At 42.6% G+C, this 18702-nt stretch overlaps 1 protein-coding gene across 5 annotated transcripts in view; it reads right to left on the reverse strand.

The window, feature by feature from the left end:
- The window catches only part of STX18 (syntaxin 18), a 67786-nt gene that overhangs the window by 25814 nt on the left and 23270 nt on the right, over positions 1 to 18702 (reverse strand). For 4 of the 5 annotated variants that reach the window (XM_084857132.1, XM_084857133.1, XM_084857134.1 and 1 more), the window contains one exon: positions 6878 to 6945. In XM_084857132.1, the coding sequence (XP_084713258.1) occupies positions 6878 to 6945 (68 nt within the window). Of the gene's footprint in view, positions 1 to 6877; positions 6946 to 7366; positions 7534 to 18702 lie in introns of those variants that run through there. The other variant, XM_084857136.1, reaches the window with a different exon arrangement.

Raw genomic sequence — 18702 nt, forward strand, 5'->3', positions numbered from 1 at the left:
TTAGAAAAATGTTGCGGGACAGTCTGGCTTTTAACAAAGCGTGGGAGCGTGAGAGTGTAAGGCCGAAGAAGTAGCTGTTAGCCTAGCGCGCCGAGAGAGGGGGGGCAGGAAAATTTCCCACAACGTTCTGAGTTCTGCAACATAAATGGTTCTGCAACAGAATTACTAAATGTGTGGCATGCCATTTACCATATGGGGAAGAGGGCAGGATTTTTTAAAAAATTGGTAAATGATTACACCATATTTGTGCAATGGTCATCTTATTGACCTAATAGGCTTACAAGCTCAGCTTTTCCCTAGGATGATTTCATCAGATGTTGCTGAACTACAACTCCCATCATCTCTGAACATTGGCCATGCTAGCTGGGGATGATGGAAATAACATCTGGGGAGCCTAGGTTGGGAAAGATTGATCCTGGTGATAAGCATAGGCCAGTGGCAAAAACCGAAAACAGGGCTTGACAAAGGAGTAGAAATGATGTAGGACGGTCTCCCTCAACCTGGTGCCCTCCATGTGCTTTGGATTACAAGGCCCAGCATTCCTGACTGTCGGCCATGCTGGCTGGGGCTGATGAGAGTTGAAGTCCAAAACATCTGGAGGGCACCAGATTGGGGAAGGCTCACATCAGGTAACAGCGACCTGTCAGGCATTCAGCAGAACAGAAGTTTAGGAGAAGCTTTACAGAAGGATTCAAAGAGGGGCTTAAGAGAAGTGTGTGTGGGTGGGGGGCGGGGCAGGGCGGGTTGACTTGTAAGAAGAAAACAAATCCTTCAGCACAAGGCAGTTGAATTGGATTGCCTCATTTTATTCTCAGACAATCCAGCGAAGCATGCTAGGCAGGAAGACTGTGGCATGCACTTAGTGAGTTTCATGACTGAGCAGGGATTTCAGTGCAAGTCTCCCTAGCCTAAACCAATACTCGCATTTCTGCCCCTTAGCCAGTTTTGCCATTGTATTTTCAACCCTGTCCCTGACAATGAGGACCTGAAACAGTATTCTTTTTACAAAAATTATGCAGGATTATCAGAATTAGAATTCATGTAAGCTAATGCGCTAAGCTTTTTCTAAAAGTCCTTCAGGTCCTATTGTCTACCCCTCATCCCTGATTTCAACATAAGCATTGAAGAAACATATTCCACATGTATGTCTTTCATTTTCTTACTTCAACTGTAACAAGTGTACTACACAGCTCACTCTACTAACAAAATAAACACCATTCATTTCTAGCAGATGAACACTGCCCCCTAGTGGTGGGCGTTAACCATTGTAACACATTCCTAAAATGAATTAAGAGGGATTCGGTGTGCACAAATTTCGAAAAGGGGTATATTTTTCCATGCAATCTGTCAGGTTATCCCTTCAGACTTCAGGCAGCTGTCCCTCTCCTTTGTGTCTGATTTCCTATTTCCCTTCTATTTCCTTACCCTGATCCTAATAAGCCTTTCTTTATATTGGCACTGGGTTTTGACTAAATTAACTTTCAAGTTCAAAGAACCTTTTCTCATGAGCCAGGCAGCTCCTCTACAGGCTACAGGAAGGAGCAGAAAAAGGGGTGGGCTGAGAACTTGCTCAGTAGTAGAGGTGTGTGTGTGTGTGTGTGTGTGTCAGACTGGTTGTTCGGTCTGTTTCCCGCCTCCCAGCTGAGCAGAGCAGAGCAAGCTGCTCCAGCTGGTCCAGGGACTACAGAAGCAGGCAAGCTCCCAGAGAGTGAGCGAACAGAGCGAGCGAACAGGGGGAGCAAACAGGAGTTGGCCAGGGGAGTTTGGCAGGGGAGGTCGAGGGGGAGGCCCCTAACATTTTTTTTTAATTATTTTTATTTTTTATTTTAACTAACTTTTTTCCATTTATTTGTCTTGTAACACACACTTTCACACCAGTGGGACTCTGCTTTTAACCTCTACTGAGTAGAGGAGCAGGCACAGGCTAGCCTAGAACAATCACAAAGCTAGACACAAAAAGATCACATCACTCCAGTGCTGAAGGAGTTGCACTGGTTACCAGTTGTTTTGCGGGCCAAATTCAAGGTGTTGGTTTTGACCTTTAAAACCCTATATGGTTCTGGCCCAGCCTATCTTAAGGAGCGCCTCCAGCAACACCAGACAGGCCGCTTAACAAGATCAGCCTCAGATGGCCTTCTCTCTGTCCCATCAGCCAGGACAGCTAGACTGGTGGGGACGAGGGAGAGGGCCTTCTCTGTGGTGGCCCCCACTCTGTGGAACTCCCTCCCTAGGGAACTCCGTCATGCCCCCTCTTTAATGAGCTTCCGTCGTGCATTAAAAAAGTGGTTGTTCAGGCAGGCATTTGGGGTGGGTTAGGGTATTTTAAAAAAAAAAAAATATGGTAAAATTTTATTGTTTTAAATTGTTTTATGGGGGTTGTACATCGCCCAGAGTAGCTGGGTGACCAGTCAGATGGGCGATTAATAAATTTAATAAATAAATAAATGAATAAAAAGGGAAAAGAGGCTATGGAAGGACAAGACTCTCCAGTGGTGGTGACCTGCAAGGTGTGTGCAATGTTTGTTTTCTTGCCTGAGAACAACATGGCCTACACCTGCAACAAGTGCAAGTTGATCACGCTGCTGGAGGAAAAAGTAAGTGGACTGGAGCGGCGACTGTCGACCCTCTGGGGAATAAGAGAACACGAAGAGTTCTTGGACAGAATGGGGGAACTACAGCAGCAAAGGGCAGACCAGAAGCTTGAAGAGCAACAGGAAGATGAGGCAGTGGGAAATGCTGAGGTGAAGAAAAATGGAATAGAGGATACTCCTTGGAAAAGGGTGACAGTTAGGAGAAGAAGAACTAGACGCCACTCTGCACCAGTGGAAGCAGTGGAGCTGTGGAACCGATTCCAGGTACTTGCGGATGAGACTGGAGGACAGCCTGAAGAGGAAGAATCATAGGGGAACCTGCATGAGAGTGAGCAAGAGGCTAAAGGTCAGTCAAACAGAGGCGATGAAACCCAGGCCTACAAGAAGAAGAAGAGAAGAGTGGTAGTAGTGGGAGACTCCTTGCTGCGTGGGATCGAGACCCAAGTATGTCGCGAAGACCCATGGACTCGCCAGGTATGTTGTCTCCCGGGAGGACAGATTAGAGACGTGACTGAAAGGCTGCCTGCACTCATAAAGCCCACTGACAGGTATCCCTTTCTTCTCATCCATGTGGGAACAAATGATACCGCCAAGTGGAGCTACGAAGAGATCACGTCAGACTTTGAAGCTTTGGGAAGGAAACTCAAGAACTTTGGGGCCCAGATAGTTTTCTCATCCATCCTTCCAGTAGTTAGAAGAGGGATAGAAAGGGAACGAAAAATACTCCGGGTGAATGACTGGCTACGAAGGTGGTGCCGACGAGAGAGATTTGGATTCTGGGACCACGGGCTATACTTCCTGGAAGATGGCTGTTGGCTAGGGATGGGTTGCACCTCACAAAGGCTGGGAAGAATGTGTTTGGCCACAGCATGAAGAACTTCATCAGGAGGGCTTTAAACTGAATCCTACGGGGAAGGGAGATGTAATGTTGGGGGTAACAATGGACATAGGCGCATGCACTGTAATGGAGAGAACAGCTCTGATAGTGCCCAATAATAGTCTTCAGACACATGTAGGAAGAAAGCCAGACCATGAAGCACATGGTCTTCGATGTCTACATACTAATGCCCAGAGTATGGGAAACAAACAGAACAAACTTGAACTCTTAATACAAGAGGGAAATTATGACCTGATAGGTATAACTGAGTCTTGGTGGGATGACTCTCATGACTGGAATACAGCAATTGAAGGATATAACTTGTTCAAAAAGAACAGGAGGAACAGAAAGGGAGGTGGGGTTGCACTGTATGTGAAAAATACCTATCTCTGCACAGAAATACAGGAGGAGGAGCTTGGTAGCCCCATCGAGAGCATCTGGATTGAAATAAATGGAGCAAAGAATAAAAGGAACCTGGTGGTCGGAGTCTACTACCGGCCACCCAATCAAGGAGAACACAAGGATGAAACTTTTGAAAAGCAAATAGCCAATGTTTTAGGAAGCATGATGTAGTAGTAATGGGGGACTTCAATTTCCCCAATATTTGTTGGGAGACAAATTCTGCAAAACATGGCCCCTCCAGGATATTCCTGACTTGTGTGGCGGATAACTTCCTCCTACAGAAAGCAGAGGAAGGAACTAGAGGATCGGCTATCCTTGACTTGATCCTAACCAACAGAGATGACTTAGTGGATAAAGTAGCAGTTACAGGAACTCTGGGGGAAAGCGACCATGTTGTACTTGAGTTCTTGGTTCTAAGGGAAGCAAAAGCCAAGTGTAGTCAAACGCGTACCCTGGATTTTAGGAAAGCTGATTTTCATAAACTCAGAACAATGATCAGTAAGGTCCCATGGCAAGCGATGTTAGTGAGAAAAGGAGTCCAAGATGGGTGGGAGCTTTTAAAAAAGGAAATTCTCAAGGCACAATCACAAGCAATTCCAACAAGAAGAAAAGGTGGAAGACAACAGAAGAAGCCAATGTGGCTTCACAAAAAGCTTAGGGATGACCTGAAAACAAAAAAAGACACATATAGGAAGTGGAAAGAAGGCCAATTAACAAAGGAAGAGTACAGGCAGATAGCACAGAATTGCAGGGATGGCGTCAGGAAGGCTAAAGCTGAGAATGAGCTGAGGTTAGCAAGGGATGTTAAAAACAACAAAAAGGCTTTCTTCAGCTACGTGCATAGTAAAAGACAGAGGAAAGAAATGGTGGCTCAGCTATTAAATAAGGATGGCAAAACGATAACAGATGACAAAGAAAAGGCAGAGGTGCTCAATTCCTACTTTGGCTCAGTCTTCTCCCAAAAGAGGGTCTATGACCCCCCTGGCAAAGGCGAAGTACAGGCTGAAGGGGCAGGATTGCAGCTTGAGATCGACAGGCATATGGTCAAGGAACACCTCATTACTTTGAATGAATTCAAATCTCCAGGGCCAGATGAACTGCATCCTAGAGTCATAAAGAAACTGGCAGAAGAACTCTCAGAACCGCTGTCTATTCTCTTTGAGAAATCATGGAGGACGGGGGAAGTGCCAGATGACTGGAGGAGGGCTAACGTTGTCCCTAAAAGGGTAAAAAGGAGGAACCTGGGAACTACAGACCAGTCAGTCTGACATCAATCCCTGGGAAAATTCTGGAGCAGATCATAAAGCAATCCATCTGGAAGCACCTTGACAACAATGCCGTGATTACTCCTTTGTCCTGCCAGACAAATCTGATCTCATTTTTTGATCAAGTAACCTCCCTTGTAGACCATGGGAACGCTGTAGACATCATATACCTCGACTTCAGCAAAGCTTTCGACAAAGTGCCCCATGATATCCTGATGAGCAAACTAGCTCAAAGTGGGCTAGATGAAACAACGATCCGGTGGATCCACAGTTGGCTACAGAATCGGACTCAAAGAGTGCTTATCAATGGGACCTTCTCAAACTGGGGAGAGGTAACGAGTGGGGTACCGCAGGGCTCAGTCCTGGGCCCAGTGCTCTTCAACATTTTTATTAATGACTTGGAGGAGGAGGTGCAGGGAATGCTGATCAAATTTGCAGATGACACAAAATTGGGAGGGATAGCTAATACTTTGAAAGACAGAAACAAAATTCAAAGTGATCTGGATAGACTGGAGCGCTGGGCAGAAAACAACAGAATGACATTTAATAGGGACAAATGCCAAGTTCTGCACCTAGGAAAAAGAAACCAAATGCACAGTTACAAGATGGGGGATACGTGGCTCAACCACACTACAAGCGAGAAGGATCTTGGCATTGTTGTCGATCACAAGCTGAATATGAGCCAACAATGTGATGTGGCTGCAAAAAAGGCAAATGCTATTTTGGGCTGCATTCATAGAAGCATCGCTTCCAAATCCCGGGAAGTACTAGTTCCCCTCTACTCAGCACTGGTTAGGCCTCATCTGGAGTACTGTGTCCAGTTCTGGGCACCACACTTTAAGAAGGATGCAGACAAACTGGAGAGGGTTCAGAGGAGGGCAACAAAGATGATCAGGGGACTGGAAACAAAGCCCTATGAAGAGAGACTCAAAGAACTGGGCATGTTTAGCCTTGAGAAGACTGAGGGGAGATATGATAGCACTCTTCAAGTACTTGAAAGGTTGTCACAGAGAAGAAGGCCAGGATCTCTTCTTGATCATCCTAGAGTGCAGGACACGGAATAATGGGCTCAAGTTACAGGAAGCCAGATTCCAGCTGAACATCAGGAAAAACTTCCTGACTGTAAGAGCAATACGACAATGGAACCAATGACCTGGGGAGGTGGTGGGCTCTCCCACACTGGAGGCCTTCAAGATGAGGCTGGACAGCCATTTGTCAGGGATGCTCTGACTTGGATTCCTGCATTGAGCAGGGGGTTGGACTCGATGGCCTTGTAGGCCCCTTCCAACCCTACTATTCTATGATTCTATGATTCCCCAATCCCTTGTCCAGCGTTTAATTAGCTTATTCCCAAAGGTAGCTCTGGTCTTAGAGTTTCAAATTTTCTTACATGGAGCTGGTGGCAACACCTTCCCAGTACACTGACAGGGGGTGGAAGCTAGAACAACTCCACGTGCCAGCAGCTATCTCAATCCGTCAGAACAGACAGAATTCAAAAATTCTTTCCGATAACCAAACACCACTTTCTTTGTTAGTGTATCCTTTCTGTTTCCTGTTCCAGGGAAAACCAATTTAACATTCTTACACCATGAGCGGATATGCCCACTATGTTCAATAATCAGACTAGGAATTCGGTCTGAGAGCTTTTTAAAAAAAGGATATGGCATCAGTCTTTGCATGCCATTTCCTACTCCTCCACCACCGACTTGCCCCATTCCCGATACTTCTATTACAACACTTACCTATAGGCATTAATGTAATCTTTCCTATGCTGTAGAAGAAAATCTTTCAGTTTCCCAATGTTATTGACCTAAATAAAAAAGTAAAATGTTAAATATTAAACTTAATCATGAATAGACAAAGAATATCATTTCTATGTGTCTGAGATATAATAGCTGGAACTCAAAAGTAATATCCCGGCTATTTACAAAGTTCATTCAGGTTGAGCTGATGCATTAATTCCAGCGAGGGAGACCAACTCCCGTAACCACTGCCAGACCACCAAACTGACGCAATGATTTCCAATTGCATCAGAAATGAAGAATTAATCCAAACTGCCTGCAGCCCCTTGCAACCAAAGGCTTATGAAAGCATGGGTTACTGCCATGTGCATTCCTCCCAAACTGTCCTAGAATGTACCTGCCAAGATGTCACTGCCCCGGGGATGAAGGGGCTGTGATGTGCACTGGAGGAGTTTCCATACTTCCATATGCTTCCAGTATTGCACATACCTGATCCATTTAGAAACAGAGACTGCAGAAGCCTTTTTTCTCCTGTTTTCACTTCCACAGATAGTAAACTGTGCTGAATGGACCCTAAACGGGGCAGTCCTACCGGGGTGGTGGGTAGGAGGGACTTAAAGTGTTCTCTAAAGATCATGTGTATGTCAGACCTTTTCCTGCAGATGCAAAGGCAAAATGAAGACAATATCAATTCCTCATAATGAAACAAAGAATGAATCTTGGACTTGTAAACCTTTGTTAATCTTGGACTTTCCCACGTGCTTCTGTGTGTGTGTGTGTGTGTGTGTGTGTGTGTATGTGTTCAAATCCTACCAACGTGGATTCTGTCTAAAAACAGTACAGTTGTGGACTTCTCTCAAAAAGAGAAGTTGGGTTTATTTTATACTTAACAGGAACAGAATATATAAGGTAAACAAGTAATATGTTTACCGGACCATTTATGAGTGGTCAATGAATATGCCTGAATCTCTGTTATGTATTTGTTTCTCACAGCTGATTGTTATTGGTTTTCTTAGATGTATTTTATTGTTTTAATATTGTTACCTGCCCTGGGATTCTTGTGAAGGGCAGGTTATAAATAGAATTAAATAAAAATAAGTAAGGTTCACTACTGCTTAAAGCCCAAATCAGGACAGGAGAAAACAGTTCCAGCCATTTTTTGTATTTTCAACAAGGATGACTTGACAGTGCACTCGGGTAGGACACCCTCTTGGGAGTGGTAATAGCAATTACGAAGACAATTTTAAGGTATAGAAAATAGGAGGAAAACACATAATTACTCAAGGAAACCTAAGTTAGTGCCTTCAAATTCAAATTCCAAGAGGTGAACTTGTGAGGGTAAAATTAGTGCATTAACCATAAAACATCAAAAGAAGAGGATATATGGAAATTCCCTGTGGCTGTTTTCAACAGAATACTTGCTACAGTTACATCTTGTATTTTTGAGTGTTCAGCAACCTTTATTGAACCTCTCCTGCAAAAATTCCAAGACATGTTGGAACTTGGACTTAGTAGGGTGGACACTGAAGCTGCCACCACTACACAAAAGTTTTCAACACATCACAGAATCATAGGGTTGGAAGGGGCCTACAAGGCCATCGAGTCCAACCCCCTGCTCAGCGCAGGAACCCAAGTCAGAGCATCCCTGACAGATGGCTGTCCAGCCTCGTCTTGAATGCCTCCAGTATGGGAGAGCCCACTACCTCCCTAGGGAATTGGTTCCATTGTCATATTGCTCTAACAGTCAGGAAGCTTTTCCTGATGATCAGCCAGAATCTGGCTTCCTGTAACTTGATCCCATTACTCCGTGTCCTGCACTCTGGGATGGTTGAGAAGAGATCCTGGCCTTCCTCTCTGTGACAACCTTTCAAGTACTTGAACAGCGCTATCATATCTCCCCTCAGTCTTCTGTTCTCAAGGCTAAACATGCCCAGTTCTTTCAGTCTCTTTTCATAGGGCTTTGTTTCCAGTCCCCTGATCATCTTTGTTGCCCTCCTCTGAATCCTCTCTTGTTTGTCTGCATCCTTCTTAAAATGTGGTGCCCAGAAGAGGCACCAGATGAGGCACAGAGGCACAGTACTCCAGATGAGGCCTAACCAGTGCTGAGTAAAGGGCAACTAGTACTTCCCGGGATTTGGAAGCTATGCTTCTATTAATGCAGCCCAAAATAGCATTTGCCTTTTTTGCAGCCACAATAATAAATTATTTTGGTGGATTGTTTATATGCAGTTGAAAAACTATTAACCACCTTGTCAGAGTTTCCTAAGGCTCTGTACACTTCCCATTCAGAAGCCATGAAGTCAAGTACAAAAACAGTAGGATGGGATCAACTATGGGACCCTGAGTTAGTGTCAAAGTCCTTAGACTGAGGATGGACATTCTGGGGCTGTTCACAAAACAAGCTAACTGTGGATTAGTGTGTTGCCTGAACGCAGCACGTTTTCCGCAGGGTGGGTTATCGTGTTGTTTAAATGCAGCCAGGGTGGCTTGTTAACCATGCAGTGTGGCTTCTTAACCACCCTGAACCCAACAACAAACCATGGGTTTTCAAAGTGGTTTGTTCGCGAAAAGAAACCACCCTGATTGCGTTCAGACAACACGCTAACCCATGGTTCAACAAACAACCCATGGTTCAGAAGAACCCACACTCAATCACTGAGTGTGGGTTAGCGTGTTGTGTGAACAGCCCCCCTAAGTATGTTGGATGTGGTTTGACATTCACTTCCCTCAGAAAGCCATGAATGTGTGTTCAAAGTACCTTGAGAAAAACTGCAACAGTCAGGTCCAACAACTTGGGAAACTAGACCCTGAAATGCCAGTGTGAGGCAATTAAGGTTATGCAAACATGCTCCATTTCTATCTTAAGGCACACAAGAGTCCTCTGGACCTCTTCTTATAGAACATGTCTGCATCCAATGCACTTGGATCCCCATATCTGCCAAAAAAGAGGCATAATTTCTTCAGTGAACAGACACTCAGAGTCCCTGATGTGGCATACTATCTCCTTGAAAGTTTCTTTCTTCCGTGAGGGACTACTCTGTGAAAGCATTGCTCAAGGACAAAAGGAAGACTTTGGAGATGCAGAAGGGAGGCAACCTTATTTTTTTCTTATCAGGTCAGCTATAATCTTGTGAAGAAGTTCATCAGATAATCTGTCATTTGAAACAGATAAACCTCACATATGGGCCTTTTTAAGGAGGCCTGTTCTGAGCCAAAGGAGTATTCTAGCCAATACCCCTGTGGACACAATACAACAGAGGAAGAGTAAAGCAGAGTCCAGGCCAGAAGCAAGCATACAGGCAGCAGCTGAAGTAATATAAACATTGGGGTTAGATGTTCTTGTCACCTTGGACCTAACTACTGAGGTCATCCAGCCATGAAGAACCCTAAATGAGGAGGACCACTTACAGATGTTTTGAGAGCTATGCAGTATATAGCAAAATTCCTTTTCAGGGCACTTTCTAATTTATATCCCACAGTTTTCCAACAGGGGGAAGTACAGTATCCTTATATAAGGCTGAAGTTGTGGCATATACTTAGGCATATAAATAATCACAATTTATCATTAGAAAAAGGGTAGTGGTTTAATATAGATATATTAACCGGGGAACACGTAACAGGTTCTGGCCACTCATCTCTTAAAAAAAAAAAAAGTACTCAAAACCATACATTTTGTGGTGAGGGTGGGCCTGAAGGTATATTGGGTGGGTGGGGGTAGATATAGAACAACCAGAAACTTAATACATATGGAATCATAGAAGGGCCATTTAGGCCATCGAGTCCATCCTCCTGCTCAATGCTGGAATCCAGTTTAAAGCATCCCTGAGAGATGGCTGCCCAGTCTTTGCTTCATCACCTTCCTAGGGAGTTGGTTCATAGAATCATAGAATAGTAGGGTTGGAAGTGGCCTGTAAGTAGGGATGTACGAAAGTCACTTACCTTTCCGCGGATTATGTTGATGGTGGGGGGGAGGCGTTCCGTCCCTCCCCCCGGAATCCTCGATGGGGGGGGAGGCGCTCCGTTCCTCCCCCCTGGAATCCTCCGTGGCCGGCTGTGCTCCGCGGCAGCTCCGCGGAGCAGCCGGCTAGGCCCAGCCAGGCCAGAGCCATCCGCAGCCAGATTTCCGGCCACGGAGGGCTCTGGGTAAAACAAAAACAAAAAAACCCGCGTATGCAAATGGTGGTGGCTATGGCCGCCGCCATTTGCGTTCCTTATTTTTGCCCTCTTAATCTACGTAAATATTTACATAGACTATGACAGCGAAAATAAAGGGGAACGCAAATAGCGTAGCGGGTGCTATTTGCGTCCCTTTTTGATTCCCCATTTTAGCCTACGTAAATATTTACGTAGGTTAAAACGGGGAATCAAAAAGGGACGCAAATAGCGCCTGCTACGCTATTTGCGTTCCCCTTTATTTTCGCCGTCATAGTCTACATAAATATTTACGTAGACTAAGACGGGCAAAAATAAGGAACGCAAATGGCGGCGGCCGTAGCCACCGCCATTTGCATACGCGGGTTTTTGGTTTTTTTTAAACCCACCCAGCCATGATAGGCTACGTAAAGATTTACGTAGCCTATCACGTTGTGTGTGTTTTTTTAAAAACCTAGCCATGATAGGCTACGTAAATCTTTACGTAGCCTATCACGTCTTTTTTTTTTTTTTTACAAGAGTGGAAATGGCGGCAGCGGCAGCCAGTCGGAGGACCAGTCGCCGCCGCCGGAGCCACCGCCGCCCGGAAGATCCGCCCCAGGTGAGTCTCGTCCCGGGGGGGATCCGTGGGGGGGCAGGCTGTTCCGCCACGGAGTTCAGGGAGCCGAATGCACTGGCATTCGGCCTCACTGTGATCCGTGGCGGAATTCTCTGCCATCCCTACCTATAAGACCATTGAGTCCAACCCCCTGGTCAATGCAAGAGTCCAAGTCAAAGCATCTCTGACAAATGGCAGTCCAGCTTCATCTTGAACGCCTCCAGTGTGGGAGAGCCCACTACCTCCCTAGGTAATTGGTTCCATTGCCATATTGCTCTAACAGTCAGGTTCCACTGTCCAACTGCTCTGACTGTGGGCTAATATGTTTCAAGTGATTTAGGGTGCAATCCTATGCAGATGGGCGGCCACCTCCAAACTTGGAGGCGACCACCTATCCATTGCAGGGCAGGAGAAGCACGGAGGGGATAGTTCCCTCCACGCTTCTCCTGCCCTGCATTTTTGGCTAGACAGCCAACAGCTGCCATACAACACACTGGATGTGTCGTACAGGCATTTCTGCCCTCTCTGCCCCAGAATGCCCTCCGCGAACGCCCCATTTCAGCCACTCTGCACTCCTCTTGCGAGCGCGGAGCACAGGGCAGTTCAGTGCTGCCTCTGAGGCAGCACGGAAGTGCAGGGCGGTCAGTTCTCTGGGAACCGACCTCGGAGCATGGGCCCTGAGGCCGGTTCCCAGAAAACCAGATATCCTATGGCCGTCTAGCCGCAGACTAGCGGCCATAGGACTGCTCCCTTAATTGCATTAACTCTTAATAAATTAAAATTTTATACAATTTTAAAATAAGGCCCTTTGTAGTCATTGACAACAACATTGGAAGGTGGGAGCACATTTATGTCTTAGTGAGTAATGGGGCAGAATACTGCCTGCACACATTTCCTTGTATTTCCACAAGTAAAAGTGCTAGAGAATTTTTTTAAAGATAGCTGAAAATTCAGGAGGGGGCCTGGAATATCCCTAAGGGATTTAGCCCTCTTCCCCCACTCCCAGCCCCATGGCTACACCCTTGCAAAAGCTGCTGCTTGATGGAATGCCACTTCTTGCTTAGATGTGTCTAGCATAAGCTTATGGCTGGGGGCTGAGGCGGAAGAGGAACCTGGGTCTGGCACAGAATTAGGTTAAGCCACCAAAAGAAAATACTCAACTCAAATAAATACATAAATCCAAACTCCAAGAAGAATTATGACAACATCATGTAGATGTTGCTAGAAATGTATTATACTATTAAAAACTATTAAAAGGTTTTTCCAAAAAAAAGAAAAACAGAAAAGCCATCAGAATTGGTCATATTTGTTTGTAATTTGTTAGTCACATCAGCATAAATACATGGATCTATATAAGATGCCAGGTGAATTTCCATCCTTAAGTCTTCTCAGTTGCTAGTAATAGTGCATCACAGATTTTCAAAACATCCTAAATCTTCAATAATCTAGAGGTTCCTTCAAAACAGTGGGACAACTATTCTCTCAGCCAGCTATTGAAAAAAAAGAAAAAGATATCTACTCAAGGATTTCTATGTCACCTTTCAAAACACAAAGTTTTTCCAATGCTATGTACAGTTAGCATAAAAACTTTACACCAGTAACTAAAACCTTAAAAATAAAAGAGCAACACTTCATACCAGCATTTCAATATACAGTATCATAATTTTTAAAACAATTTAAAACCAAGAGCAGTATTGATTTAAAATCTAGCCCACCCTCTTTAACCAGAGACAGATTGAAATAAGCAGGTCTTTAAAGACTTTTTTAAAATGGGAGGAGGCCAAATGTACCTCTTTGGGGAGAGAGTTCTCCACCGCTGAAGAGGCCCTGTCTCTTGCACCTACCAATCTGATTGACCCTGCTGGCCCATCTTTGGTTCCTCTGTGCACAGACAGTCCTTCAAATAGCCTGGTCCCAAACTGTTTAGGGGTTTAGCACAGTCCAATGTTGGAAAGAGGGCAGGGAGAGATCTGGTAAATTCCCTTTATTCATTTAAATATTCCTAGCACACCTTTGAGGTCAAATCCCGCACAAGGCAGGTTATATAAATCTTCCATATTGCTCAATATTATATTTCCTGCATGCCACCTATGCCTAAACCCAAAGAAGACCGCTAGTGTAGATTCCATGGGCCAATCCTCCTATCTCATCCCCAAGATCAGGCTCAGGTGCAATGGTAAGAAGAAGGGAAGATTTGCAACTGAAGTGACAAAAAATGGCAGCTGCTTCCAGGTCAAGCAGGAAACTAATGGCAGAGCAATGTGTTTGAGAGCTCTAGAAACAGGCAGGTGCAATGCAACCTTGACTGTAAAGCACCCCTTCACTTTCCAAGTCAGCCCCAACTAGATGTGAGCTATCAGCTCATCTGGTCTAATAAATCCCAAAGGAAGCTGTCTCTGAGCTCAAAATGTCTGCAGGAGAGAACTACAGTTGAAAAGGCAACAAAAACATTTTTTTAAAAAATGGGGGCTTCCCACTGAAAGCTGCCACCTTCTGCTGAGGCAGAAGACAGCAAGTGGGGTTACCCCTAAAGACAATATCTAAGCCTTAATAACAATAACATCAACAACAACGTTGGCATTTAGGCCCTGAACAGCTTGGGACCTGGTTTTAGGAATTAATATATATTTTAATTGTATTTTAATGTATATGATAATATATTTTAGCACATTTAATTTTGGTGTGAACTGCTTAGAGATATTTTTGATATGTCTACAGTATATAAATCTATTATATAATAAATAAATCATAATAATTTATTTTCATCATTTTTATTTACAGTGGTATCACCAATAATCTAGAAAAAGATAGCTTTTATAAACTGGTCAGCAATACAACAGGGTTATCCACTAGATGGCAACAAAGGTTTCAATATGCTAGTATGCAGGAAGTGTATGTAGCTGTGTCTCAAAATATTTACAAATATTCCAATCAAAAAAATCCAAATAAAGCTTTGAATGTGCCTGAATATATCATTTAAACCACATTAAGTGTGCTTTATTCAGTCCCGTCCCCCCCCCCCATCAAATATTTCAGTTCAAATGGTTTTGGCTATTGAAAAAGCTACAGCCTGAATACAAAATGATGGGACTGACATCCCTGTCACTAGACCACTCACCTTCCAGCCAGAGCAAAACATCCAGTTCAGGTTGAGTCCAGCCAGATTCATAATTGTCATGGAGCCCCCCAGAGCTCTGAGCCTATCCTCAAATGTCAAATTCGGGATGGATGTTGAAGTCATTCAGAACAATAAAATGGCGCAGCTATCAGCCTTAGCTCCTGAGGGCAAGGCAAGGCAAGGCAAGATACGAAGACAATCCATACCCACCAAGGAGCAGGATCCCTTTAAAGCTAAGACCATACTGCTAGACTGACTTGGAAGCATTATAATGTGTAAGGATCATCCAGGTTGCTCTGGCCTATGGACATAAAACAGGCTCCCTGGCTTGTGTAGTTGTTCTCTCTGCAGTTCCCTCATTTGGCCAAAACTGGGTAGCAGGATACAGGGCTTCACCTGACAAACCTCAATTACAACTGCTCTTCCAAATTCATTGACAAGAAGACTATGACCAAGATACTCTTGATTATTGAAAATAAAATAAAGAACTTAAAAACAGGACCTAGCAGCTCTTCATTCAGATATCAAGATCATAACAAGGGGTCTGGAGTCAGTTTGGTGACAAGAATAATTTGCAGCCACAAAATCCAAATTCTGAAAAATATTGCATAGCCAAGTTTGTATGCATCATACAAAGCGTATGGTATGAGGAAATTATGTTGCTGTATAATTTGGAATTTAAATATTTAATATCTTTCAATTACAATATCTTACAATTTAAAGGTATTAAATATTTAATACCTTTACAATTGGCAGAGGTGGCTAGTGTCATGGAAAATGATGGAACAGGTCTGTGGTATCAAAAAGCATTTATCTTAGAATAAAAGCAGTTTAACTATTTCTGAGTAAAAAAGGCACAGCAGGTTACAGCACTTGGTAAACCACTGATTGTACTAGCCACAATCCAGGCTTTGTTAACAAATTACAATTTAAAGCCACATAACACTTTTCTTCCCATACAAATGATAAAATGATGCAATGGTGATAACCTGTTTAGTGCATTACCACATTTTTGTGTTTTTTAAAATCTAGCTGGCCAAGACAGATAAATCTGAATGTGAGATGTGAAAAATGGTAAGGAATCAAAATTAAAGAGGCAAATAAAGTCTGTCAAGTCTAAAACTTTAAAAAAATAATGGACCCCTTAAAGCCATTCTATCGGTATTATATATTTTATCAACATGTGAAAATTAAAATAAAAGGTAAAAAAAGTTAACCTTTTTTCAAATTCAAGCAACAATTTCATAATGAGAATACTGTATAAGAAGCAAAAAAAAAACACCAATTAATTGTGAACATAACCCTCTGGATTATGAAAAATAATATATTTTTGGCATTGGCATCATATTTGAACAAGTCATTCACCCCAATACTGCAGGCCTTTCAGCCTGATCCCATGCATGTTTATTTGGAACTAACTACCACTGAAATCAGCCAGATTTATTCTGCAAAATTGTGTATAGGACTGCAGCATTTGAAAGTTAAAGTCATGCCTTCATATTCAAAAAGATTTCTATCGGTATTCATTGATTCTCAGTGAGAATCATACATACCTGATTTTTATAGGACAAACGTCTAAGTAGCTATAACAATTTTTTACACTGAGGATTTTAAAAGTTACAACTCAAATGTTGATGTGTATGCACAACCAGCACCTCACTCCCAAACTCATGATCCTAACTTCAAGGTATATAACTTGGGGATCTGACAACCAAATGAAATAGAGTAAAATGCATACTATAAGCTTTCAGACACAGCAGCTGTGAAAAGTTGGAGGAGCAGTTCCAATAGCTTACTCTAAAGCCTTGAACTGCTGCATTTGTAGGAGTGGAAATGAGATTTATTTCACCAACCTTTTAAAGCAACTGACGACTTCCAGCGCTATCCTATGAAGGCTGCAGAGAGAAAGTACAGTATGTCATAATGACCAGTTTTTCAGATGATTTGCCTCTTGAGGGTATACATTTGGTTTAAGTTTCAACTGAAATGTTAAAGTTCTTAAGATAGGTCACTCAGATCAATTGCTCCAGTAATGTGAAACTCCAAATAGCAAGCGATATCTAAACAGAAGATAGGGGTGGCCATGCCTTTATGGGGGGCTGGGGGGAAGCAAAAAGCCAGGAGACAGCCTGACCGCCTCTAATCTCATGAAAATGGTTACCTTGTTCAGCTTCTGGTTTACATCAACAAATGGGGAACAAATATAGTTTAAAAGTAGGAAGTATTTGGAACCTATATCACTATTATTAATAGGCATAGTGTGAACATTTCATTTGCAGGCATTTGTTCTATCAAATGTTATTCCACTTTTTAACATTTAAAGAAAATAAATAAATGAACTCAAAAATGAAATCCAAAGTTTAAGGGCAAGGAAGCATAATGACAAATCCTCTATAGAAGAGGTCTGAAGATATATCGAAATTTAGACTGCTGGATTTCACACTCCTTCCTTACTCCAATTCGGTTCTTCATAGTAATGAATAGGAACAACAAAGCACAAAAATAGACTGCTTACATTTCTCTCTCTCTTTGTATCTAAGTAACAAGTTAATTGATGAAATAGCTTTGATGCAGTGAAAATGTTGAAAATATATAGTTTCAACATTTTAAGTAATGCCACTGGCCTTTAGGATAAGGAACAAAACTAAACAAATAAATTCATTTGATTTATACACTGCAGGGATAGTATAGAATGTGACTGCAAAGTAGTCAGCAGACTGCATGGTAGAAAATGAATTCAATTAGAATAAAATAATCTAATTACCTTTTTGTTGACTGCATTAAGAGACAAAAGAATTAACTAAGGAAGCATTTATTTCATTCTGCGGTGACAAAATGATTTAAAAAAACAAAGTACATTCAAAAGGAATTAAGAGTTTATTTTAAAAATACATAGATTACTGAGCATAGATTGTGATGAGAAGGACTTCTCATTCCCCCATGTACCATAATCATGGTTTGAGACTTAATTGCTCATCCTTGCGTTCTTTTTCTATGTTATTCCTTTCTCCCCATTGAGTCACCAAATACCAAAGTGGCATTGGCTGGGGAGAATGACTACAAAAATGGACGTAATTTTAACCCCTACAATTTGCATGTCTGCATAATTGGACAGGAAAACTAGGCTGAAATCTTAGTTTATTTGCACAGGACATATCTCCCCCAATATTCTACTTTTATCACTACTTGATGTCAAAACAAAATCAGTTCAAACTTTGCAAACACAGGACAATTTGGAGCTATGGATATTGTATGAAAATTTGAAAGTTTAATAATACACATTTCTACTGTAAAGGACAGAAATATTCTGGAACAAGGTACACCCTTTCATATAAGAGATACTGGGCAACCCTAGCTGGGAGAAATAAGTTATAACTCCTCTGTTCAGTGTTTAAATGTTACAATTTTCAAAAAGCATTTTTTTTGCAATTGCATTCTTTCATCTTTGGGCACACTTTTCCAGCTTTATTTTTTAGGTGTTGATAGAAGAGGAAATTTAAATTATGATCCTCCCAGAGATCTGAAACCAGATTTACTATACTGCTACAATATTTTCAAAAGGAAGCTAGAACATTTTGCACAACTCAAATATTTTTCAAAAGTGCATCCTACTGTAATACCATTCTTACGTTTAATTCTTTCTTAAGATTAAGAAAACAAAAATGATCACCCTAATGCCAAGAGTTACAACAATATTTACTATAAGTTACAGGAGTTGTACAATTTGGGGCACAAAGCTTTTGATGATATTTGATGCTGCTGTTTAATATTTCAGCATAGTGGGTTGGACCCACATTTAGGCGCATGCACCTGGGCTGGTGAAAGCAGACTTCCCAGTCCCTTCCTCCCCATGGTAGCCCCTCCAGACCCTTCCAAAATGCTACATAGGGGGGCAAAGGACTTTGCTGAATGGGGTAGACTGTTGAGCAGGGAGGAGGGTAGAAATCGCTGAAAATT

Source organism: Heloderma suspectum, chromosome 5 (assembly GCF_057233095.1).
Source record: "Heloderma suspectum isolate Gila_16-S chromosome 5, 16-S_ref, whole genome shotgun sequence".
Classification (NCBI taxonomy): domain Eukaryota; kingdom Metazoa; phylum Chordata; class Lepidosauria; order Squamata; family Helodermatidae; genus Heloderma; species Heloderma suspectum.